The sequence below is a fragment of the Scyliorhinus canicula genome, chromosome 18, assembly GCF_902713615.1.
Source record: "Scyliorhinus canicula chromosome 18, sScyCan1.1, whole genome shotgun sequence".
NCBI classification, from domain to species: Eukaryota; Metazoa; Chordata; class Chondrichthyes; order Carcharhiniformes; family Scyliorhinidae; genus Scyliorhinus; species Scyliorhinus canicula.
This window is the reverse complement of record NC_052163.1, coordinates 106239561-106267330: the sequence shown is the minus strand read 5'-3', so window position 1 is coordinate 106267330 and position 27770 is coordinate 106239561. Positions and strand designations below refer to the sequence as shown.

Below are 27770 nucleotides of genomic sequence, written 5' to 3'. Positions count from 1 at the left end.
CTGCAAACTCCAGTCACCCAATGTTGGAATTGAACCCGGGTCGCTGGCACTGTAAGGCAGCATGTTAACCACCGTGCCTGCCTGATGACTGCTTACTAAATTGCTCACTTTTGCTTATTAACAAAACTATGAAATTAAAAATGTCCACACACATGGAAATGTACATTCCTATTCTAAGCAATATATTGCTTTGATAATTCTATGTGACTGTTCCAGTCCTATAACAACTACCAAATGTACGTCCCAAAGCATTTTACACGCGATGAAATATTTTCTGAAGTGTAATCACAGTTGTAAATGTTGACTGAGCCACATTGTTGGTTGACATTAGGGGGGGGGGGGGGGGGGGGGGGGGGGTTGCGTGGGCTCCGTTCTTCTTCACGATAGCACCGAGGGATCGTTTACAGCCGCCAGTGGGATATAGACACAGCAACATCCGTCCCATACACAAAGTGACAGCCCCTCAAGTGAGAGAGGTCCGTCGTGCTCGGGCCCCGAAGCCGGACTTGAATCTTCTGGCCGAGTGAAGCCACACTGGCTGACTGGGGTGTTCTGAGAGGTCCTCCGCGTGGCCTCTCAGCCACGTGCTGAGGGAGCCGCCTCCCCGGCCTGCCGTTCCCCCGGACGGCGTTTGTCGCCTGTCGTTCAGCACATGCTTTGCAGCGGGCGGGCGCGGGGCCTGGGTGTGTTTTTTTTTGCGCCTTGACCCCTGACCCGGCGGCGGATGGCCGGTTCCCATTGTTTTGCTGCGGTGACGTCACTGAGCACATTTCCCGGTTTGAGTGAGTGAGGGTGAGAGAGAGAGACAAAGAAAAATAAAGGAGGGAGGGGGACAGAGAGAGTCACACACACATATATACATACATACACACACACACACATACATACACACACGCGCGCGCGGCGGAGGGTGGGTGGGGGGGGCGGGGGACGGGAGAAGAAAGGGGCACAGGGAGCGCGAGGCGGCCAGGCACCGGCGGGGGAGGGGAGGTGGAGAGAGAGAGAGAGAGGGGGGGTGGGGAATAAGGGCGCGCGCACGCGCGAGGCCGAGACAAAGGGAGAGCGCGAGCCGGGGCTTGGAAGGAAGGCGCGGGCAAGTGAAGAGAGCGCGAGCCCCGGCGGGGCGGGGGAGGAGAAGAAAGCCGAGAGCGCGCGTGCGCGCCAAGCCAGCCAGTCAGCTCGGGGTGGGGGAGGAGAGAGAGAGCGCGAGCCCGGACTCTCGCGCACCGAGAGCCAGCCGGCCGGGCGGCCGCGGGATGCCAGGCTCCATGTTCTCCGAGATGGAGCCTGTCAGCGACTCTGGCGGTAACGGCGGCGGGGAGAGTGTGAGTGGTGGCGGCGGTGCCGGCTCGGCTCTGGTCGTCGGTGCTGGTGGGACCGCCGCCGGGTCGGAAGAGGAGCAGAAATCCTTGCGGCTCGCCTTGGATCATCTCTCCATCTTGGGACTGGGGGAGGAAGGAGACGGCCTCTTGGGCGAGGGGGGAGGTGGAGCAGGAGGGGGAGGAATGGGTGCCGGTGGCGTGGTGGTGGTGGTGGCGGAGGAGGAGGACGAGGAGGAGGAGGAGGAGGAGGAAGTGGAGGATGAGAATGGCATGAATGGGCTCGCCGGGCTGCCGCACTCGGCCGCCTCGCTCTTCCACCCGCCGCTGGTGGCGCCGCCTCCCCCGCTGTTCACCATGCCCGGGGACCCCGGCCGCAGGAAGAGCGTCAACATGACCGAGTGTGTGCCGGTGCCCAGCTCCGAACATGTGGCCGAGATCGTTGGAAGGCAAGGTAAAAAGAGACGCGCATTGAGAAAGCGACAAAACAAAAACACTTAAAAAGGAAAGTTTTGCAAACTCCAAAGGGAGATGCAAATAGTTTTAAGCAGCAGTAGCACAAAAGACAAGCTGGCAATGTGCAATGGAAAGCCTTAAAATATGCATTTAAATTGAGAAGGAAACTTCGTAAAACACAGGCTAGAATGCAAAAGAAAAATCCTAGAGCGGCCAAAACGTATTCTTATGTATGAGGTGTATTGTGTAGAATGTGTATGTTGGGATGTGGAAGGCACATTGTCTTGTTATTGTGTCGTTCCAAACGATGCTTTCAATATCAGGGTTAAACCTCCCAAAAGTGTGTATTGTAGCGGTATGGATCGATTGACTGCACAGGAGCTGAGAGTTTACGATGCTTATTTTTTATTTTACAAATGTTGGGAGGTGTCCAGACTCTAGTCGGCTTTGATGCCGTTTCTTTGTGTGGGGTGGCGCGAAAGGGGGGCAAAAATAGCTTTTTTTGGGGGCAGGACTTGTATGGATGAAGTACCGCAGATGGAGCGTTTCATCAGGAAATCCCCATCCGATAGAAACGGTGAATTTCTTTGTCAATCGCAATCTGCTCACAAAATATTGTTTTACCTAAATGCTTCTTTATATTGAGAAAATTATTCATTTGGAATGTGGGACCGTTCCGTTTTTCTTCTTGTTTTATTTATTTATATATCCCCAATACACACCCAAGCTTGGTGGATGGTTATTCTGAATCCAACCCTGAGTGGAACTGAACGTTGTAAGATTGAACTGAAAATTCCCATCAAACACAACATTTTGTTTCAGTGCTGTTATGTGAGCAAAAAAGTGTAAGTTATTGTGTTGGAATTGAAGGTGGTGACCATTTTTAAGTAAATGGAGGCCAGATTTTTCACTGGTTCATTGTTTCCTTTGTTCAGGAATCAAACCATGCTCTGATTTATATGCTGACATCATAGGCTGTAGGGCTGGGAGTCTGGGATTGATTTAACAGTTTCACGTTTTTTTTGTTTCTAGAGCTGGAAATATTGCCATAATTTGAATAGATTAGTTTCCAAAATTCCTCTAGATAGCAAAATTGAGGCAGTTGAACATTTATTACAATTTAAATGCTTACTAAAGCTTTTTGTCAAAGTATGGTTCTTGCTGAGCCTTTGCCGAATTTTGAGTATTTAATGTACATTGCAGTTGTATTTGGTCAATGCTAACTTAATGTGATTTTGTTATGTAGAGTTGAAATAACTTGTTAGTTTAGCATTACACTGCACAGTGGAAATGTTCATTAATGTATTGAATCTTTATTTTCAGAAAGTAAAATATATTTATTCTTTAAATGTAGGATGAGTGAAATATTTAAACTAGATTTTGTAGAAAATATTCACATTAACAAGTTCTTAACACTGCATTTTTGCTAATGAATTATACTGGCATAGTCATTTTTGAAGTCTCTTTAAAGACTACTAAAGCAATATAATAGTATAGAATCTTGAACACTGTTGGAAAGTGCTGAGTTACTTTCTTGCAAGTTTTAATTTACATTTTCCCATCCCTTTCCTCGTCCATCCCCTTCTTTTTGAATCTAGTAACTTTTATTGGAATCTGATTGACACCCATTGGATGCCTCATGCAAGGAGCTGGGCGTTTCATTGTTGAGACTAGACTGAGCTATTGGGCTGTTTCATTAAAGGGTAATCACATTTAAGCTTGATAGGCCGTCACTTGATGCTTGTGCATACACTGTCAGGGTCATAAGTAGTAATCAAGTGTGGGAACCCGAGACAATTGTCATGTGGGCTCAATAGATTTTGGGACCGCTTACCAAATAGATAGTTTAACGTTTTCACACTTGCTTTGACAGAGTCAACCAGACTCAACGTTAGCTCCTTTCTCTCTCTACAGCTGCTGTCAGACCTGCTGGAATTGTCTAGTATTTTTTGTTTCAGTTTGGAGCATCCGCAGTAATTGCTTTTGTTTTCACACTTGTATTTACTTAGATGAAGCACTTTCATATGCAGTGCATGCCAGCATGTTGAGCGATTTCCAGAAACTGAATTTTGTGTCATCTCGCTTGAACCAGTTACGTCACTTTGGCTTTGAGTGATTAAATAAATTTGTTTAAAATTATTTACTTGTTGCAAGAGTAAGTACACTATTTTAAACCTACAACCGTCACTGGTAAACCTGGCTGAGATGGTGGGTAACTTTCACCCTGGTCATACAACCCTCACCAGGTGAGTAATGGCTTTATTTCTGATCTTGGTGATCTCTTGAGAAAGCTAGCTTGACCTTGTATAGGATTTCACACGCAAATGTACCACCCTCTAGTTAATGCTCCGGTCAGCTGTGCTAATACATTTTTTGGAATTTTTGTTCTATAATTTCACAATTTTATTTTTTTTAACCTTATTTCCATCATTTTATGCTAATTACACATTTACTTCAGAAATCATTAGATTGGCAGCTTCATGTCTTATAAACAAGGCTTCCAATGGGGGGGGGGGGGAAGGTTAGAGTTACTTGGGTCTGTTACAATTTCAGAGCCGAGAACTGCAATTAGTTTGGCTACAGTTGATGTATAAAACCTGAGAAAACCTTGAAAAACAGACGATTGTTTGAAAATTGAGACATATATATTCTCTCAAAACTACTTGCCGTTGGATTATCCTTGATATTCGTAAAACAAATAGCTGTTTATGCAGAAAATACTGCTGCATGGGCTGCAGTTTTGTGTTTCTTACATATAATGACATTTTTTGCGTGCTGTTTTTCATTTTATACAAAATGTAAAAATAAATCTGTGAGGAAAGAGGAAAAGGATCACAAAATGCTGTTGTAAATAATTTCTGCTCCCCATCCAATTTTTCTTGCTGTTTCCTTGAAAGTGATACAGTTCTAAGGTTCCCTCTGGTATTCCATCCAAGTGGATGTATACAAGGCAGACGGTGAGTGTCAGGGGGTTATTTCTCTAGAGAGGAAAGATCGTTTGATTGTCTAGCCTCCCTTAATGGAATATCCAGCAGGATTCACTGAATGGTGACTGGTTCTATGTTCTTCTCTTCACACAAATCACTCCGAACAAAGAACAGTACAGCACTGGAACAGGCCCTTCGGCCCTCCAAGCCCGTGCCGACCATGTTGCCCGACTAAACTACAGTCTTCTACACTTCCTGGATCCGTATCCCTCTATTCCCATCCTAGTCATGTATTTGTCAAGATGCCCCATAAATGTCACTATCGTCCCTGCTTCCACCACGTCCTCCGGCAGCGAGTTCCAGGCACCCGCTACCCTCTGTGTAAAAAAAAAAAACTTGCCTCGTACATCTACTCTAAACCTTGCCCCTCGCACCTTAAACCTATGCCCCCTAGTAATTGACTCCTCTACCCTGGGATAAAGCCTCTGACTATCCACACTGTCTATGCCCCTCAATTTTGTAGACCTCTATCAGGTCGCCCCTCAACCTCTGTCGTTCCAGTGAGAACAAACCGAGTTTATTCAACCGCTCCTCATAGCTAATGCCCTCCATACCAAGCAACATCCTGGTAAATCTCTTCTGCACCCTCTCTAAAACCTCCACATCCTTCTGGTAGTGTGACGACCAGAATTGAACGCTATACTCCAAGTGTGGCCTAACTAAGGTTCTATACAGTTGCAACATGACTTGCCAATTCTTATACTCAGTGCCCCGGCCAATGAAGGCAAGCATGCCGTATGCCTTCATGACTACCTTCTCCACCTGTGTTGTCCCTTTCAGTGACCTGTGGACCTATACACCTAGATTTCTCTGACTTTCAATACTCTTGAGGGTTCGACCATTCGCTGTATATTCCCAATCTGTATTAGACCTTCCAAAATGCATTACCTCACATTTGTCCGGATTAAACTCCATCTGCCATCTCTCCGCCCAAGTCTCCAAACGATCTAAATCCTGCTGTATCCTCTGACAGTCCTCATCGCTATCCACAATTCCACCAACCTTCGTGTCGTCTGCAAACGTACTAATCAGACCAGTTACATTTTCCTCCAAATCATTTTTAAAAAAAAATTTAGATTACCCAATTATTTTTTCCAATTAAGGGGCAATTTAGTGTGGCCAATCCACCTACTCTGCACATTTTTGGGTTGTGGGGGCGAAACCCACGCAGACACGGGGAGAATGTGCAAACTCCACACGGACAGTGACCCAGAGCCGGGATCGAACCTGGGACCTCAGCGCCGTGAGGCGGTTGTGCTAACCACTAGGCCACCGTGCTGCCCCAAATCATTTATATATACTACGAACAGCAAAGGTCCCAGCACTGATCCCTGCGGAACACCACTAGTCACAGCCCTCCAATTAGAAAAGCACCCTTCCATTGCTGCTCTCTGCCTTCTATGACCTAGCCAGTTCTGTATCCACCTTGTCAGCTCACCCCTGATCCCGTGTGACTTCATCTTTTGTACCAGTCTACCATAATAGAGGGACTATGTCAAAGGCCTTAAGTCCATATAGACAACATCCACTGCCCTACCTGCATCAATCATCTTTGTGACCTCTTCGAAAAACTCTTGTCAAGTTAGTGAGACACGACCTCCCCTTCACAAAACCATGCTGCCTCTCACTAATACGTCCATTTGCTTCCAAATGGGAGTAGATCCTGTCTCGAAGAATTCTCTCCAGTAATTTCCCTACCACTGACGTGAGGCTCACCGACCTGTAGTTCCCTGGATTATCCTTGCTACCCTTCTTAAACAAAGGAACAACATTGGTTATTCTCCAGTCCTCCGGGACATCACCTGAAGACAGTGAGGATCCAAAGATTTTTGTCAACGCCTCAGCAATTTCCTCTCTAGCCTCCTTCAGTATTCTGGGGTAGATCCCATCAGGCCCTGGGGACTTAATATTTTTCAAGGTGCCCAACACCTCATCGTTTTGGATCTCAATGTGACCCAGGCTATCTACACACCCTTCTCCAGACTCAACATCCACCAATTCCTTATCTTTGGTGAATACTGATGCAAAGTATTCACTTAGTACCTCGCCCATTTCCTTTGGCTCCACACATAAGATTCCCTTGCCTATCCTTCAGTGGGCCAACCCTTTCCCTGGCTACCCTCTTGCTTTTTATGTACGTGTAAAAAGCCTTGGGATTGTCCTTAACCCTATTTGCCAATGACTTTTCGTGACCCCTTCTAGCCCTCCTGACACCTTGCTTAAGTTCCTTCCTACTTTCCTTATATTCCACACAGGCTTCGTCTGTTCCCAGCCTTCTAACCCTGACAAATGCCTCTTTCTTTTTTTTTTGGCGAGGCCTACAATGTCTCTCGTTATTCAAGGTTCCCGAAATTTGCCGTATTTGTCCTCTTTCCTCACAGGAACATGCTGGTTGAATTCCTTTCAACTGACTCTTGAAAGCCTCCCACATGTCAGATGTTGATTTACCCTCAAACATCCGCCCCCAATTTAGGTTCTTCAGTTCCTGCCTAATATTGTTATAATTAGTCTTCCCCCAATTTAGTACATTCACCCTAGGACCACTCTTATCCTTATCCACCAGCACTTTAAAACTTACTGAATTGTGGTCACTGTTCCCGAAATGCTCCCCTACTGAAACTTCTACCACCTGGCCGGGCTCATTCCCCAATATCAGATCCAGTACAGCCCCTTCCCTAGTTATACTGTCTACATATTATTTTAAGAAACCCTCCTGGATGCTCCTTACAAACTCTGCCCCGTCTAAGTCCCTAGCACTAAGTGAGTCCCAGTCAATATTGGGGAAGTTGAAGTCTCCCATCACAACAACCTTGTTGCTTTTACTCTTTTCCAAAATCTGTCTACCTATCTGCTCCTCTATCTCCCGCTGGCTGTTGGGAGGCCTGTAATAAACCCCCAACATTGTGACCCTTCTTATTCCTGATCTCTACCCATATAGCCTCACTGCCCTCTGAGGTGTCCTCCCGTAGTACAGCTGTGATATTCTCCCTAACTAGTAGCGCAACTCCCCCTCTATCCTGCCTGAAACATCTAAACCCTGGAACGTTTAGCTGCCACTCCTGTCCTTTCCTCAACCAGGTCTCTGTAATGGCAACATCATCATAGTTCCAAGTACTAATCCAAGCTCTAAATTCATCTGCCTTACCCGTAATACTTATTGCATTAAAACATATGTACTTCAGGCCACCCGTTCCGCTGTGTTCAGCAACATCTCCCTGTCTGCTCTGCCTCACAGCCATGCTGGCCCTATTCCCTAGTTCTCCCTCAATGCTTTCACCTTCTGGTCTATTGCTCCGGTGCCCACCCCCCTGCCATACTAGTTTAAACCCCCCTGTGTGACACTAGCAAACCTCGCGGCCAGGATATTTATGCCCCTCCAGTTTAGATGCAACCCGTCCTTATACAGGTCACACCTGCCCCGGAAGAGCTCCTAGTGGTCCAGATAACGGAAACCCTCCCTTCTACACCAGCTGTTTAGCCATGTGTTTAGCTGCTCTATCTTCCTATTTCTAGCCTCATTGGCACGTGGCACAAGGAGTAATCCCGAGATTACAACCCTAGAGGTCCTGTCTTTTAACTTTCTGCCTAGCTCCCTGAACTCCTGCTGCAGGACCTCATGCCCCTTCCCGCCTATGTCGTTAGTACCAATATGTACAACGACCTCTGCCTGTTTACCCTCTCCCTTCAGGATGCCCGCTACCCGTTTGGAGACATCCTGGACCCTGGCACCAGGGAGGCAACATACCATCCTGGAGTCTCTCATGTCCACTGAAACGCCTATATGTGCCCCTGACTATAGAGTCCCCTATGACTATTGCTCTTCCGTGCTTTGAACCTCCCTTCTGAACATCCGAGCCAGCCGTGGTGCCACTGCTCCGGCTGCTGATGTTTTCCCCTGATAGGCTATCACCCCCCCCCCCCCCCCCCCCCCCCCACCCCCCGACAGTCTCCAAAGGGGTATACCTGTTCGAGAGGTGGACAACCACGGGATTCCTGTACTGACTGCCTGCCTTTTCTGGTGGTCACCCATTTCTCTGCCTGCACCTTGGGTGTGGCCACATTTATATAACTGCTATCTATGCGGCTTTCTGCCACCTGCATGCTCCTACGTGCATCCAACTGCTGCTCCAACTGAACCATGCGGTCTGAGAGGAGCTCCAGTTGGGTGCACTTTCTGCAGATGAAGCCATCCGGGATGCTGGAAGCCATCCGGGATGCTGGAAGCCTCCCGGACCTCCCACATCTCACAGTCAAAGCACTACACCCCTCTAATTGACATTGTGTCAATTAATTAGTAAATTAAATTTAAAAGTTAGGAAAAAAAAGTTACTGTTAGCTATATGTTTCCTAGCACTAGATTTCTACTATAAATGTGAAAGCTAAATACAGTACCCTCCGATCTCTGGCTTAGATACCCCTCTGAATTATAATTAAGTAGTTATGTTTAATTAGTTTAACAATGCTTAATTTTTTTAATTTAGTGTAGCTTCCCCACCAGCCAATCAGGTCACTTTACTGTGATGTCACTTCAGTTGTACCCCCCACACGATTTGAAACGGTATTAAAAATCACTTACATTTACAGGTTCTCAGATGCTCTCTAATTCTCTCCCTGCAGATTAAAAGTTACAGGCTAGAAGAAAAAGAGAGAACAAAACAGTAGGGAAAAAGCACCTTCTCCCACTTTGCACCGAATTACCTCACTGCACCAAATTACCAAGTTCCAAATTCCCACTCTGGATATGTCTCACTCCGGCTGTGTTTCCTTGACTTGCGCAAAGCTGTCCAAAGTCCTGCGTGAAACTTGGGGTAACTAGCATTTCTGCCACATGCATCCCTACTGGAGATCTAACCTGTAACCCTCTGTCAATTCTATACCAAGCAGTGCTTAACTGCTTTGGGGGTCTTTTTGCAAAATGAAAGGATAGCTAATAGCTTAAAACTCTCTGTGCTGGTCAGCTGACAGGTTTGTCGGTTTGTTTATTTTCCACATTTAAAGTTGTCCAACATTTGTCTCCGGAGCATTATAACTGAGTACCAGTTAGATTACGACACTGGCTGTTACAAATGCACCTCTTTTAATTAAGCAGTTTAGATCTCTGGTTTGAACAGTACTTGCCATTCGAGTCAACATTGACATTGTGCGGTTGTTAGTAAGCAATTCTAGAATGCAAGCTGCATGTTGTGATCTTGGCCAAAAAGCAACTTAGAAAATAGAAATTCAGATTTGTCTTAATTCTTAATATAAACAGATAAAAGTAAATTGTTGACAATATTGATTCACAGCATTAAAAGAAAATGCCTATTTGTAACAGATCAAAATACATGATTACCATGTGAAAGAACAGTTTAACTAGCGGGTCACTAGTTAAATGTGCCGACTAGAAATGTGACTTTCCTGAAATTGGCAGTGAATATAATCTCAAGATTTTAGGAGTTAATTGTTTTATTCGACATCACTGGGTCTGGTTACACAGCACCAAACTGCCTAAAGTTACAACCACTAAAAGAACTGAATTATCTGTGTCACAGCATCTGTTGCATTCTACTGAATCAAAAATCTGTTCGAGAGGGCTGGATGACACACTCAGTTGGAACACCAGTCTGCAACTTGATCAGTGTTCACCTGTTGACTTTTAGGCAGTTTCAACTTGGGGTCTGGAAACTGCACAAAATAGCAAAATATATACAAACCAAGAACAGAAAAGTACAGCACAGGAACAGGCCCTTGGGCCCTCCCAAGCCTGTGCTGACCATGCCTCCCGTCTAAACTAAAATCTTCTACACTTCCTGGGTCCATATCCCTCTATTGCCATCCTATTCATGTATTTGTCAAGATACCCCTTAAATATGATCAATAAATGTACCAAATTGACAGTCTTATCCAATAACTAAGGTAAGACGATTACGGTATACTAATGCAGTTGGAGTTTCATATTTGGAAATGTATTTAAGGCATGTTATTAGGGGGGGTCTCTCTGGACCTCTGCTCTGCATCCATTCAATGTTTAATTTTCTCATGTCCCTACTTCAGCAGCCTTCCATGTTCCATGAATCCAAAACATTATCTACTGTTGCACAACAAAGACATTTTGTGGACACCACAGTTTTCTATTTTTTTCCAATTAAGGGGCAATTTAGAGTGGCCAATCCACCGACCCTGCTCATCTTTGTGTTGTGGAGGTGAGATCCACACAGACACTGGGAGAATGTGCAAACTCCACAAGGACAGTGACCCAGGGCCAGGATTGAACCAGGATCCTTGGCGTTGTGAGGCAGCTATGCTAACCACTGTGCCACCATGCTGCCCTGACACCACAGCGTTCTAATGGTTAAAAGTTGTACATACTGCATATGTCAATATAGCTAACCATTCAATTGGAATTGTAGGAAATTCTTTTTGCAAAGTTTAATTATATGGGCAGCTCGTCATCAAAATTAACAGGAAGGCCAAAAGTACAATCTGATGGATACTTAGTATTGCAACTCTTATTTAAGGGGATGGAATTTATACTTTTGCCATTTTCTAACAATCCCTTCTGATATTCCTACCTTCTGATATGCCTACCTGCAGCAATATATCTGCCAAAGCTTGTGTGCTGCACAGTGCCCATGTGATTTTTTTCAGAGACAGCAAGCAGGCTGTTCAACCACAGGAAGCATCATTGTTTACTCTTTAATATGTGTTTGAACCTAGTTTTGGCTAACTATAAATGGGTATGGCGGGGATTTATACATCACAATTTCTTCAGTTGGATTAGGGAACATTTTGGTTTTCAGGTAATTTAAAAATAAGTTCTGTGTTCCTTAATGGCTGCTTTGCCATAATTAGAATGAGTATATTTCCATTTCTTGTTTTTTGAATAAATTTAGAGTACCCAATTCATTTTCTCCAATTAAGGGGCAATTTAGCGTGGCCAATCCACCTAGCCTGCACATCTTTCGAGTTGTGGGGTGAAACCCAAGCAAACACGGGGAGAATGTGTAAACCCCACACGACTGACCATATTTTTCCATTTCTATTTTATTCTGCTTTGATTTCCCCTACATTCAATTACTTTAGAACAAACTTCTGAATTCCAAATTTAGCAAGTTGCAGCCTGACCAAAATACCTTTGTCCTGCTCCACAATCACCCTGTTCTTCCCAGCTTCATCAATTTCTTCATTATATAGTGCATCAATTTCAAAATTGCTGCCTTCATGTACTTCCATTGTCTTGTCTTGTCCCTCCTGACCTCTTTCACATTATTTTTGCATTCTTTTGGCTGTTTCCGTTTCCCCTCTGCATCACATAGCTGAGTCTCCCGCTGTCACTGCTCTATGTGCTTTTCCAAAAACCTTCAATTTTCCTGTGTCTTTCATTCAACAGTGTAAGACAATCTTTCCTGTTTCACCTTGCCTTTGGCCAACAACCTAGACCGTCATGAATTGATCAGCACCTAATGGTATTTCTCCTATTATTACTTGGGTGGGTTTTTTTTGCCTCTGTAAAGTGTTTTGGATACTTTATTACACTTAAGACATCATTAAAGAGTCATGTTGTTATGCTAGTGTTACTGTAACTCAGCTCACAAATATCTTTACTACACTGAAATGCATGCAGCTTTCAATATGGGAAAGGCAGTATTGCAGTGGTAATTATTTTAAATGAACACAGTAGAACTTTGTCTTGTCTGTTGGGTATGGTAGTTTTGATAAAATGTGAAATATAGAACTCTAGGTGTATTTTCATTGACAGTGAGCTGGCATTTCAAAATTCTGGTATTTCTGAGAGGTTTAGAGTATTTATCCTTTTACCTTTAAAACCTGAATGTGATTTCAGCCAAGACTAATTGAAAGTATTTTTTGTGAGGTGGAAGCAGTAAGATTCTTGTAGAAAATTAGTTTGGGAAGACTGGATTTCATTTGTAATGGCTGAGCAGTATATCATAAAATTATGCTGCCAAAGGTGGCTGTTGATGAAGTGGAATCGTCGCTCATGTTAGAAAGAATAAGTATGTGTTTTTGGTTGAATTGGAAGTACATTTTTTGGGGAAGAGCAGAAGGAAAGCTTTATATTGCATCTGTCCAATGGCTAGATGTTCTTGATAACCGAGGGGGTATGTAAAATGGATTTTACTGCACGGCCATTACAAATGACATCAAGTGACATCAATGACATTAACTTTGCATTGAGAAACACGTTTATAAAAAAGATTTGTATGTAATATATTACAAATATTCATAGTCATAAAGCACTGAGGGAGGCCATATGGCCCATCAAGTCCATGCTGGCTCTCCGAGGAGCAATGCACTCATTGTGTCCCACTCCCCAGCTTGATCCCCATAGCCCTGCAGATTTATTTCCTTTTGAAATCATCGACTGTTTCTGCTGCCACCACCCTCATAATACAATTGTTGAAATAAATGTCTTGGTTAAGTTTTAAAATAAAAACTTTAATGCATTGAGTGCATTAAAGAAAGATTAATTGCAATGAATTCAGAAATAATTTACCTCTAATTGAGATGACACATTTCTATTGATGGAACTCTTTAGCATCATCTAACTCCTAATTTAAAATCTTAATTGAAAAACATCTGCTCGCAGTGTTAGACTTGATGAAGCATGATATACTTTTTATTTTTGGATTTTGTTGAGTTCATGAGTTATTGTGGGGAAACTACCAAAAACTGATACTACTTGAAAATAGCTGGCAGCTGAATAATAGCTTTGATATGTATGAAAGCAAGTTATTAAACATATATTATATAGCCTAACATGTAAGTATACCTAATTTTTCTTCACCTGAATTTTTTTTTGTGGGGGGAGGAAACACATTGCACATGGAAATCTAAATATAGAAGGCACAAAACTGGTGATGCAATTTGGGGAAGTGGAGTGTTTTGGAGCATTCTTCCAATCAAAATTAAACAGGGTGCACCATTTTAAAGTATTAGTTTAAAATTTGTTTCAAATGGATTGCATTTTGATTTTCAGTAAATCATTATATCCTCAGTTACCTGAATAGTCAACACGGTCGGCAATGGTTAATTTAAAAGATTTTATTTAAAAGAAAATATGTTTCTAGTTTCCAGTTAACGCTACCACATTGGGATTGGAGATGCCCTCTGGTATATTTCTGCCTTGAATTTTGCAGATTAATGTCTTCCTTTTAGACAGTGGTGGACACTCCTGGGTATGATCAAGGAATCATATTAGTTTGCAATCACCATGAGGCAATGATAATAGTGAGCTAGCTAACTTGCATATTTTGTAATGTCATCATCCCAACTTATTCGATCAAAGGCTGTGTCATCACTGCTAATAAAACTACCGTGTCCTTTCAATATTGTTTTTATTTGATTTCCTCCCTTTGCAGTGATTAAGTTCTGTGGCCTTTTAGTAGGTGGTTGTATTGTTTAGGGCGTTGATATGGGGCGAATAGAGAAAATAATGATGTAACATGAGCTTGTACACTGCAAAGTTTCAAATTCAAAGTCACGCTCTCTCAATTATCATACAACCAAATGCTGACCATTCAACGTCACATCTTCAGTGGAGAGATGGGGGTATTGTGACAATGTCACTGGACTCAATCTAGATGCTCAAGCTGATTCTCTCGAATCCCACCATGACAGCTGATAAAATCTGAACTTAATTAATGAATCTGGAATGATAAAGTGAGTCTCAGAAATGGTGATCTGAAATGATTTGATTGTCATTGATTCACCAATGTCCTTTTTGGAAGGAGATCGGCAGCCTGGTCTGGCCTACGTGACTCCAGACCCATAGAAATGTGATTGACCTGCCCTCTGAAGTGGCATGGCAAAACACACAGTTTAAGGGAAATTAGGGATGGGAGTAAAATGCTGGCCTTGCCAGTGATGTTTACATCCCATAAAAAAAGTCTCATGCTGTTCAATACTGTTCTTACCCTTTACTCAGTGGTAGCACACTTGCCTGAAGCTTTTGGGTGCCCACAAGATTCCCATTCCAGAGACTTGAGCAACATAATCCAGGCTGACACTAGTACTGCATGGTCAACGGTGCTGTCTTTTGGCTGATATGTAAAACTGTGGCCTCAGCTGCCCTCTTCACCTGGCCAATGATGAGCATGAAGACGGTAAAGAAACTACAGAGAATGAGATGGAGGGAAAGCTGGTGGTTCTTGGAAGGCAACAACTCTAAATTATCTTGATCACATTCATGAATTTTTAGTGTGCAACGGTTGAGTTGTTTCCTGCTCCAGCAAAATGGTGATACAAACCGTTTTAGTTTACGGCAGCACAGTGGTTAGCACAGTTGTTTCACAGCTCCAGGGTCTCGGGTAGAGGCTTGGGCTTAAGTAGGGTGCTCTTTCCAAGAGCTGGTGCAGACTCAATGGGCCGATTGGCTTCCTGCACTGTAAATTCTATGACACTCAGGGTGATGGAGTGATGCTCTATATTACGGTGGCCCAGGTGTATTTGGCAGTATCCGCCACACTAGTCAGTTGACAAGTACATTTGAGCTTTTAAGTATAGCGAGAGTGCAAAGTTAACTTGTTTGGTGGAGATGGTAGTTAGTCAGAGATTACAGGTAAAGATAGAAATGGTGCAACCTGAGAAATATTAAGCGGGAGACAATTTGCAGAAAGTGAAAGCTGAAAAGTTCATAGCTGAAACATTTCAGATGTCTTTTAAACAGCAGAGTAAAGTCTGTGAAGCTCAGTTTACTAATTTTAAAAATGTTAGCATCTGTGCACGTCTTTTTAATTATAGCTGAGGAAAACTCTAGAAATTCTATTTGGTATAGCTTTAAGCAGAACATTTGTACATTAATGCTGCTACAGACTGCTCAGTTAAGATTCAGTGGATTTTCATCATAAATTAAGATAAACCCATAAATGTTTTATCCCCTTTTTTTTAGGAGCCTTTTGCCATTTTGAGTGTTTCTAATGGCAGCTGTGACATTTGTGGAATTGCACAATTTGAAGTTGACTTGAAATTGAGCAGACAATTGAATTTGAGTTTAAGATGCTGAAGTCCTGCTTATTTTATGAGTTTCATTATCAGTGCTATGCAGCATAAAATACTTTAATATGTACTTAAAGATGTAATGATGGGGAGTTTATGCCAGTGAGTTATGTTAATGTTTTTCATTTGAAGTACATTTTAACACATTAATTTATAGTGATCAAGTTTGATTTGGTAATGACCTGCTGAGTTTCTCCAGCATTTTCTGTTTTGATTCGGTAATGCTTTGATTTTGATGGAAGTTGTGTTGAAGTAATCGTGCAGCTGTTGGTAGGCACTTGGGCTGCCTCTACAGTAGTACTATAATCAGCATTTATGATTTAAAATCCCATCCTTTACTTTCACACGTTTAATTTTAGACAATGCTGGTAAGTGTCAGTCTTTTGGCTGTTCCTCAGGTAGGTTTGGACTAGCCTGGCCCAGTTGTTAGTGGTCAAGTCGCAGTAGAAAACTACCCATAATTTTTCGTGTGTGTGTGTGTGAACAGTAAACCATACATTAATGATGTTAGGGAGACCCTCTGACGTTGGAATTCAATGTGTTTGAGACAGAGTAAATGGATCCATAGTTATATATAACTTTGGAGCGAGGGACTCGTGCCAAAAGTGTAAATATTTTCTGTTTAGTATCCTTTTACTTTGAGCCGAATTCATGTTGTCCACATGGCGTGTCTCAGATATTTGCAGTATAGTGCAAATTTTAGTCTTGCCCAAATGAGTCGTTTCCTTTTAAAGATTCAGTGGTGCACTGTTAAATTCCTAATGAGCAAGCAGCCGAATCTGAATCGTAATAGCAACAAGAGCCTTAATGTCTTTGAGAACAGTACTTTAAAAAAAAACACTGGGCTGCTTTGGTTCAGTGCATTTATGTAAGGCAGGCAGGAAGGGTCCAGTTTCCCTAACCTGCTGACTCAGTTGATCTCAACCTTGCCTGCAACGGAAGGAAAGATAGGGGGTGTTTTAAGCATTTGCATCAGTGCTTTCAGGACTAGTGGACAGAAAAATCCGACAATTTCTGCCTGTGAAATTGTTGCTTCCTGCAGGAAAGTGTTTTTGTGAGAAAATTGTGATGCATAAAATCTGCCTGATCTGCAGTACTTCTGGTGGCAGAATAGTCCATTTAGTGGCTAGGCTTCCAACTGAAGTACCAAATGGACTCAGTAGCTATGGGGTTATATCTTGGAGTCAGCGCTTTCAGAAGAGATGAGGGCATGCTGCAAGACCACACTTGTACAATATGGTGGCAGACTAGCTCAAAGATGCATCTAGTAGTTGAGATTTGTATATGGGGTCTTTCTGTCTGTGTCCACTGATTTTGAATCATCATAGAGTTTACAGTGCAGAAGAAGGCCATTCGGCCCATCGCGTCTGCACATGCCCTTGGAAAGAGTACCTCACTTAAGCCCACACCTCCACTCAATCCCAGTAACTCCACCCAACGCAACCTTTTTTGGACATTTAAGGGCAATTTATCATGGCCAATCCACCTAACCAGCACATCTTTGTACTGTGGGAGGAAACTGGAGCACCCAGAGGAAACCCACTCAGACACAGGGAGAATGTGCAGATGCCGCACAGACAGTGACCAAGGAATCAAACCTGGGACCCTGGAGCTGTGAAGCAACAGTGCTAACCACTGCTGCCGTGTTGCCCCCCCTGCTATCATGCTGCCCTTCTCTTTATTCTGATCACTCAGCAACAACAGTTGGGAGTTTTTGCTGGAGTTTCCACTCTTGTGTAGATATGCATACATTCACGAGGATCTAGTCCATTGAGAGATATTAAAAAGGTCCAATTATTAATAATTTCATTGTCACAAGTAGGCTTACATTAACACTGCAATGAAGTTACTGTGGAAATCCCCTAGTCGCAATACTCCGGCGTCAGTTCGGGTACACAGAGGGAAAATTCAAATGTCCAAATTACCTAACAGCATGTCTTTTGGGACTTGTGGCAGGAAACCGGAGCGCCCGGAGGAAACCCACGCAGCCACGGAGTGATTGTGCAGACTCTGCACAGACAGCGACCTAAGCCGGGAATCGAACCTGGGACCCTGGCGCTGTGAAGCAACTGCTAACCACTCTGCTGTTTTACAAAAGTGAAACCTGTTTAGCAATATTGACAAATGAGATTGATTGAGCAATGCTCCAGCAATGAAGCACTGAAATGTGAAAATAGAGACATAGTGTTGTCTGCCAGACATTATTTAAAGGGAATTTGAGGTAGATGGTGTCGACTCAAAGTGCAGTGTGGTGAAGAGGTCCTAGCTGACTAGGACTGAGAACTTTGCACTGCAGGAGGTTGACTGATGCCACTGGGCGAGAACATCGGAAACAATGCTTCCATTACTGCCAATTTTTAATGCCATCCATCCATCACCTTGAATACAAAACCCACCATTTTAAAATTCCGGTTCCATCAGAAGTTGTGTATCTACAGAATAAACATTTTTTTATCTCGGGAAGCTTCTGGCATTCTTGTTTTACACGACAATGTCAATACAGTCACACCCACTTGTGCATTGTAATGCTGTAATACCTGAAGAAATTACCTAGTTTTATTCAGCTCACTTTGTTTCAGCCGAGGATCATTTATGCTAATAAAATGGTAAGTAAATTATAAACTTCTACAGTTCCATATATGCTGCATTTACACAAGAGGGATTAAAATTCGGCTGTTGGGCAAGTAAAATATAAGTTCTAGAATATTGATTGGGATATAAAGAAAATTTAGATTCATATTTACAGGGTGGAAAATTCAATTACTTGGGGACATAATTTAAGGTGCACAGGCAAAGTTTAGAGGAGATGTGCGAGGGAAGTTTTTTTTTACACAGAATAGTGGGTGCCTGGAACTCTCTGCCGGAGGAGGTGGTGGAAGCAGGTACAACAGTGACATTTAAAGGGCATCTTGACAAATGCACGAATAGCATGGGAATAGAGGGATACAGGCCCCAGAAATGGAAATGAATTTAGGTTAGACTGGCAGCAATGTCGACGCAGACTTGGAATGCCAAAGGGCCTGTTTCTGCTCTGTATCTTTCTTTGTACCAGACCGGGCAGCATGGTAGCACAGTGGCTAGCACTATTGCTTCACAGCACCAGGGATATGGGATTGATTCCCGGTTTGGGTCACTGCAGAGCCTGGACGTTCTCCATGAGTCTGCATGGGTTTCCTCCGGCGCTCCGGTTTCCTCCCACAAGTCCCGAAAGACGGGCTTGTTGGGTGAATTGTTCATTCTGAATTCTCCCTCCGAACAGGCACCGTAATGTGGTGACTAGTGGATTTTCACAGTACCTTCATTGTGGTGTTAATGTAAGCCTACTTGTGGCATTAATGAAGATTATTATTATTACTTTGTATTTGCTAAATCAGTTTTCATGTTGTTTGCCAGCTTTAAATGTCGCAGTTTGGTGGACAATTGGAAAGGATACTGTTAACACAGGAATTTCACAGAACACAGTGAACAAGGAGCTGAGACTTGAAGGACCCCATTAGAATGGACTGTAAATTGCCAGTAGGGTGCTGTTTGGATTTAAAGCTGCTGACTGTGGGAATGCAGGGTGAAATTAGTGAAGTAATGTTCGTTAGTGAGAAACTATCATTTATGGAGGCATTTGGGCCAAAACACAGCATATTCTACTTAAGCCAGAGGGCAGCAATTTAAGATGAAAGATGAGAAGTGTTGATGCAGCAAGTGCCTATGATCAGATGCACTGGGAGTGTGTTGGGAGGCAGAGGCAATTGTGGCTTTCAAAAGGGAATTACCTGAAAGAACATTTGTCGGGCTATGGGGAATGGGCAGGGTAGTAAGTCTAGTTAAGGTGCTCTTGCAAAGACCTGACACTGACACAAATGGCTGAATGCCTCCTGTGATCAATCTGATTTTATGAAAACTGTTGTAGGAACTTTATATTTCAACTATATCTGAACTATTAGATGAGAACGACAACAACAAAAATACCTCCAGTCTCCTTTGGCATTGCACAGACTAGAACTTGAGACTAGAATTGTGTTGCAATCCTTAAATAGAATGCCACCAACTTAGGCAAAGTGATCCTTGGGAATTCAATTGTTCAATGCAATGAATTTGGGTTTCTTTCGTTTGTATCTTTTTTTAAATAAATTTCGATTACCAATTCATTTTTTTCCAATTAAGGGGCAATTTAGCCTGCACATGTTTGGGTTGTGGGGGCGAAACCCACGCAAACACGGGGAGAATGTGCAAACTCCACACAGACAGTGACCCAGAGCCAGGATCGAACCTGGAACCTCGGCGTCGTGAGTCAGCAGTGCTAACCACTGTGCCACCGTGCTGCCCTTCTAGTTTGTATCTTTGAGGGGAAAAGGGCACCCAGCACAAAACTGCCACTGGCATTAAATGAGCACTTGGTGGACAGCTGATGTGAAATCTTTAAAAAAAAAAGAACTTGAAGTAAAGAAATGCAGTTAAAACACTTGGATGTGCTTTATTTTTGATGGGTGCCAAAGTAAGAAAGTGCTCTGTTGTCAATACTGTTATTCCTTAACTTCAACCTGATGCCATCCTCCAGCATGAGAAAGTATTCACTCATACATTTATTCATATCGACCAGCCTAAGTATTTGGCTGTTGCTTTCCAATTTAAAATCTGTAAATAGGAGGCTATTGTGCTGATGTTTTCCATGGATATATTCATTGTTTTCATTTGAGAAGAAAAAATGGGGTCACAGTAAGCAACTCTGATCCTATGGAAAATTATGCATTTGAGCTAATAGAATGCTCATTTTTTTTTTTCATGTCTGCACATTCATTGTATAATGTAGCCCAATATGGAAGAGGCAGGGTGCTACTGAGACGAGACTTATTAGCCATTTGTAATAGCGTATAATGGAAATGTTCATTAAAATAAGTAATTAAATGTAGGTCATCTAGTTGCAGAAACATCAACAATACCTTGGCGGCGTTTGATTTTTTTTAAAAGGGGGGGAAATAAGTTTCCATCCATTTAAACTGTATTGATATATTGACTTGAGTCATTTTACAACAGGAATGGCCAAACCTCTTTGGTCCCAGTTTGCTATGAAGCCTAGGTTACACCGTGCAATTATAGAATGGTGTACCTCCGGCCCATTGAGTGTCTGGTGGACCTAAGACCTGAATTAATCCCACTCTTTGTTCCTGCTTGACCGTTACATTTCCTCCAAATGTTTGTCCAATTCTCTTGGATATCACTATTGAATGTACCACCCTTCTAAACAGTGTGTTCATGATCACAACTTGCTGTGTAAAAAGAAACAAAAGTTTCCTCATGTCACCTCTGATCCATCTGAAATTGATCATACTTTCTTTCAAAAGCATTCATGATTTTGAACCCTGTCAAACCTTTGCACTAAGGATAACAACCGTAGCCGTTCCAGTTTCTCCATATAATTGAAGTCCCTCATTCCTGATACCATTCTAGTGTGGTGTCCAAAATTGAACACACTAACTGAGAACTAACCCATGTTCTTTAAAGGTCTAGCATAAAGTTCTTAGTTTTATTAATCTTGAAATATAGTACAAAAATAAGGAGCCCACATGCATTTTTAAATGGTCGTCTCAACTTGTCCTCTCACCGTCAAAGATTTATGTACACTCGCACACCCAGGCATCTGGTCCTGCACCCCATTTAAAGTTGTGCTATTTCATTCATATTCTCCTTCTCTCCCCCCCCCCCCCCCCCCCCCCACCAAAATGCATCACTTCTAATTTATCTGCATTGTTGCTGCTGTGTCTGACCATTTCATATATGCACTTAATATTGTCACAATACCAGCATTTCTCGCATTCTGATTGAAGACTTATTCGATGAGGAACATCATTGGCAGCATCTCTTTCCAAACATCAAGATCCCACAGTAGGAAATTGCAGGTATAAATTATGTATGTAACTGGGTTAGTCATCTACTAAGGATCATACTGGACCGCATCAGATGCCATCAAGCCTCATTCTTCTCTAATTGTCCACCACCCTGTACAAGAGAGAAATCCAACTTGACTTCATTGCCAACTGCCTCTGCGTTGTCCAACTGATGTCTGATACCCTGTTTTGGATAAACTGCCATTTCCACTAATTAAACACTGGGAAGAGTGAAGCCATTGTTTTGGACTTCTGCCACACTCTATCCCTTCTCGGTCATTGTCTGGAGAGAATCAGATGGGTTTTCAGCCTCTGCTTACGATTTGACCTTCAGCGAAGCTTCTAATCCTCTCAGCCACCATTTTTTCATCTCTAACAACATCGGACTCCTTTGCTTCACCCATTTTCTTTAGAAATACTCAGCTTTTGTCATATCTAAACATGATTATTCCTACTCTCACCTAGACAGATTCATTTTGCCTTCATCCAAAATTCTCCTCGCATCCTATTCTATGTCAAGTCCCACTTTCTCATCAATCCCTGAGCTGCATATCAGGGATCAGAGTGCTCCACAAACTTTCATGTGTTCATCACCTCTCATATTTACCTAACCTTATTTATTTTCTAAGTTAATTTTCATTGATTATTTTCATAATTTTCTAGTTGGTTAATATTACTATTATTACTAATTTAGTGATGTAATATATAATTACAGTTCCTTGGCTTGCAGACAAAGGAAAGACACTCAGCATATTGGAGTTAAAAAAAATAAGCAACACCTCCTTCCTCAGCATTGAATTCCCAACTTTGCCACTCTGTTAACAAAGCACTCTTTCATGACTACTGTGCGACAGCAATATTGTTTACTTAGAACCACAGTACAGTTTAATTCAAACCCAAGTTACAACTTTGAATTCTGGTTTAGTACAGGGCTAAATAGCTGGCTTTCATTAAAGCCGGTCAGCAGCACGGTTCAATTCCCGTACCCGCCTTCCCGAACAGGTGCCGGAATGTGGCAACTAGGGGCTTTTCACAGTAACTTCATTTGAAGCCTACTTTTGACAATAAGCAATTTTCATTTCATGAATTCAGCTTCCTGCCACCATATATAACACCTACTCGGGCAACTGCTTTCAGCTGATTAACTGACTTGTGCCACTGATGGGCAGTTTCTGTTAAACTAGTTGCCTGAATTAGCTTGCAGTTTCTTTTACCATTTTTAAAGTTCTACGTCAAATTCTAAATATTAACACAATTTAGTTTGAGAAATATTTGCCAAAGGAATTCCCACTTCACCAAATTCCTGACTTACGACGTGTTAATGGAGCAACCTTCCATGACCACTCTGTGGTCAACACTCCCAAGTGGTGTTAGCTGTCTCGTTAGCTCTCACGTTAAATGGCTGATGCAATTCAACGTGAGAAAATGTGAGGTCTTGCACTTTGGAAAAAAGAATCCAAGCATAGACTACTTTCTAAACGGTGAGAAAATTCATAATGCCAAAGTACAAAGGGATCTGGGAGTGCTAGTCGAGGATTCCCTAAAGGTAAACATGCAGGTTGAATCCGTGATTAAGAAAGCGAATGCAATGTTGTCATTTATCTCAAGAGGGTTGGAATATAAAAGCAGCGATGTGCTACTGAGCCTTTATAAGGCTCTGGTCAGGCCCCATTTGGAGTACTGTGTCCAGTTTTGGGCCCCACATCTCAGGAAGGACATACTGGCACTGGAGCGTGTCCAGCGGAGATTCACACGGATGATCCCTGGAATGGCGGGTCTAACATATGATGAACGGCTGAGGATCCTGGGATTGTATTCATTGGAGTTTAGAAGGTTAAGGGGAGATGTAATAGAAACTTACAAGATAATACATGGCTTAGAAAGGGTGGACACAAAGAAACTGTTTCCGTTAGGCGAGGAGACGAGGACCCGTGGGCACAGCCTTAGAATTAGAGGGTAAATTCAGAACAGAAATGCGGAGACATTTCTTCAGCTAGCGTGTGGTGGGCCTGTGGAATTCATTGCCGTGGAGTGCAGTGGAGGCCGGGACGCTAAATGGCTTCAAGGCAGAGATAGATAAATTCTTGATGTCGCGAGGAATTAAGGGCTACGGGGAGAATGCTGGTAGGTGGAGTTGAAATGCCCATCAGCCATGATTGAATGGCGGAGTGGACTCGATGGGCCGAATGGCCTTACTTCCACTCCTATGTCTTATGGTCTAGAAATCCATTCCTAAACTCTGCTTCCCCCTCCGCCTTTAAGACTTTAAACTACTTTGACAAAGTATTTTCAATATGCTTCCATGGAACTCAACAGAACAAGTTAATTTTCCTCAGCATTTTTATATAGTTGAAACCATTGAGCTGAAATTCTGAATTAATTGTGTTTTGGATGAAGACTTCGTACCATTGACAGAGGGTTTGTTATATACTCCTGGGTCAGAGTGTGATAGTTAATGTTCCCTGATCTTGATTGTTGTGAAATATTACTCAAGTAAATTTTCTGCACTAGAATGAAAAATAAAGCACTGTTGTGTGATGATGCTGTCATAAAAGTTCGAATCCACACTCTGATTCCGGGGTACCTGAGCAATTCAATAGAGACCTAGTATTACTAAATGTTGGTAGTGACCTTTAAATGCAACATGATGCAAACACCCTTGGTGATGTACTACCAGCTAGGATACATTTCACGTTTGTTTCAAATCTCATATTCTTCATGTATTGGTGTAATATTGTATATCCCTGTAGCACGATGTTCAGATTCTATTCAGACAATTAGGTTGTCAATCTGTTTCCTTATCAGAATACAGACTACATCTTTTGTGGTATCATGATTGCTAAAGATGCTACTATATTTATTCTACATCATGTATGGTGACAAACTTTAAGGGTTAATTTCTTCTGTACTGTTCACGTAAATCCTAATGTCAGTGTGAAGGAGAGAATTGTTTTTTATTCACAATGCCAAAAACCGCATCCATATCTCTTCTCCCCCCCCCCCCCCCCCCCCATACACACACTGACAACTAGTCACACAAACACACGCGCATACACACAGTGCCAACTAGTCAGTCACACACACCAGTGTCAACTAGACACACACACACACCAGTGTCAACTAGACACACACACACACACACACACACACACACTGTCAACTAGTCACAAATTAAAGCACCATGTACTCTACTCCAATGTCGTTACCTCATCTTCAGAGGAGCAATTTCTACTGTAGTGCTGCAGTAAAGTGTAAACCGTTTCACTTTTTCAATTTGTGGTTTGGTTTGAAATATTGTAGCTGTGCAGCTACTGGAAATCTATATTTCCCCAACAGATTACATCGTTATTTGATACTAGTTCTCTGAATGTCTTGTCTCATACATAGAAATTACGACTCCAGATTATTCTGATTCCATTTTTTAAATCAGTTGAATTAAGTGTTTAACCAACAGCCTAAATATGCATCCAGTTTGTACTTGTACAATATTGTCAATGTTGTAAAACAGAATCCTAATTTGATTTTTAAAACTACATCTTCAATAGTGCGGGATGGCCAGGCAATAGGTTATATCTTTACAATTTGTTTTAATGCTTGTGTTTAGAAAAGCATTTGTTTTAAATCAAGATACGAACACACAAATCACTGTATTTGCAAGCTTGCCTCTTAAATTCTGATCATGGTTTCACGCAGTTGTTTCTTTATGCATATGCTTTGGGTAATGCGATCCCAAGATAGTGCTCCTGTTGGAAATGTTTCATCTCCTGCTCATGACAACATATGTTAAAACTGAAATCTCATATATATGTATAGTGAAGTTTTGTGCAATATTTTTCTTAAGGTACAGGACATTGCAGCTTTAAATGTATTAATGAACATGTTTATAAGACAGCATTTCTTCAGTTCCACAAAACTGAGGAGTTTCATGCCATCTTTGTCAAGCGCCCTTAAAAATGCATTGGTCTTTATTGTTTGCTCAACATATGACACTTTGCAAATTACACCAGCAACTGCCAATTTTTGAAAATGTTTCAATAAAGGCAGTATTTTAAAAACTTGTTTAACATTTTTTTTCTCTTCAAAGGTTGCAAAATTAAAGCCCTTCGAGCAAAGACAAACACTTACATAAAGACCCCTGTTCGAGGTGAAGAACCTGTATTTATTGTCACTGGGAGAAAGGAGGATGTAGCCATGGCCAAAAGAGAGATTCTTTCTGCAGCTGAACATTTCTCAATGATCCGAGCATCTCGCAACAAAACAAATGGACTGGCAGGAGCTGTGGCAGGACCTCCAAACTTGCCAGGGCAGACAACAATCCAGGTGCGTGTGCCTTATCGTGTGGTGGGGCTTGTCGTAGGACCCAAAGGAGCTACCATAAAACGAATTCAACAAACAACTCATACATACATAGTCACTCCAAGCCGTGACAAAGAACCAGTCTTTGAGGTCACAGGCATGCCAGAAAATGTGGATCGGGCCAGAGAAGAAATTGAGGCTCATATTTCAATGAGAACTGGAGTGCTCATCGACTTAACTGCAGACAATGACTTTCACTCCAATGGAACTGATGTAAGCTTAGATGGCATCGGCACTACTGGAAGCCTATGGTCCAAGGCCCCAAATCCAGCCCGCAGACCTGCTGCTAGCTTTCGAAATGACAGCCTAAGTTCTTTAGGAAGTACCTCCACTGATTCCTATTACAGCAATAGATTAGCAGATACCAGTCCAACAAGTCCATTCAGTACAGGCAGTGGTGGCTTCACATTTGGGGAATCACTTACCTCTGTCAATTCAGATGAGCGTGATGTGGGCTTGGAGTATCCAGCAATTGATTGTCTTAGTGGGCCTCACAGCATGATATGGTCTCCATTTGAGCCTGGCAATCCTATTCAAGCCTTCAATGGTAGCTCAACTGTCCAAAGACGCACTAACAGCATTAGTGGTTCTTCCGCTCTCCGTGTATCACCCACCATTTCTGACGGTAGTGCCCTTGATCATCCGCTGGCTAGGCGTGTGCAAAGTGACCCTTTAGCTAATTTAGCGTGGCTACCTAACCAGACATCCCTGTCTGCCTTTTCCAACAGCCCAGGCTATTCATCATCTTCACTCCCAGGGAGTACCTCAGCAACATCTGGCTCTCCCACAGACTCTAGTGGTTCTGAAAGCAGGCAGAAAAACAACCGTGACTGTGTAGTTTGCCGTGAGAGCGAAGTGATTGCAGCACTTGTTCCTTGTGGTCACAATTACTTCTGCATGGAGTGTGCCAACCGCATATGTGAGAAAGCCGAGCCCAAGTGCCCTGTCTGCCAAAAACCAGCATCACAGGCCATTCGTATATTTTCTTAGCGGCATCATGTCCTAGCAAGTACTGCAGGCAACACAAAGAACAGAATAACCGCTGTACAATATACCCTAGACAAACCTTATTTTATTTCGACTGGAAGACTATATTTCCTAGAGGAGATGTTTACAAATTAGCTTTAATTTTAACCCAGTCATCATTGGCAATTTTGGAATAAGTTAGATATTGTTGAGCAGTTGTAACCACATGTGCTGATTGTGTACTGCTTGTCAAAGTTACTATGACAGTATTCAGTTAGATTTAAATAAAGGAAAGGTCCGCCGCACTTTGCAGATATGAGTTTTTAAAATTTCTACCTAGCATTTTATTTTTTAATGCATAGAATATATCTTGAACACATAGCTGAGAAAAGCCGAGTGGTTGTATGTTTTATAACACCAGAGTTTAATTGTGACAGCACCAGTACAGATTACTAAATATTCAAGTTTTATCATTTGTTTACCTCTTACTATGTATATGTAGGGAATTTATAGGACTGAAAATGTACTTTATTTGAATAAATTTTAAAAACTAAATATATTTTATTTTAAGATAATGGACCTTTAACCTTATATGGCTAAAGTACTGATATATATTTGCTGAACTGACTTGACGGTATGAAATTGTATTAAGAGTTTTATTTTTTGACTTAAACCTTCTTAATAAAAACTTTTTACAGTATGTTGTGTGGAATAAAAAACATTTTGTTGTGTGACCATTTGATAGGGGCACAAAGAAAAGTTGCCATTTGAAATCTGTAACAACAAGTAAGCTCTCAATTTTAAATAAGAAT

The 27770-nt window shown here is 42.3% G+C and overlaps 1 protein-coding gene across 1 annotated transcript; it reads left to right on the top strand.

The window, feature by feature from the left end:
• The first annotated feature begins 1032 nt into the window (after positions 1-1032).
• LOC119953218 (RNA-binding protein MEX3B-like) lies at positions 1033-27658 on the top strand. Its single transcript, XM_038777243.1, is given in 4 exon segments — positions 1033-1518; positions 1521-1581; positions 1583-1773; positions 25721-27658. Coding segments are annotated over 4 exon segments (1776 nt in total). The 5' UTR covers positions 1033-1256; the 3' UTR covers positions 26983-27658.
• The last annotated feature ends 112 nt before the right edge of the window (positions 27659-27770 follow it).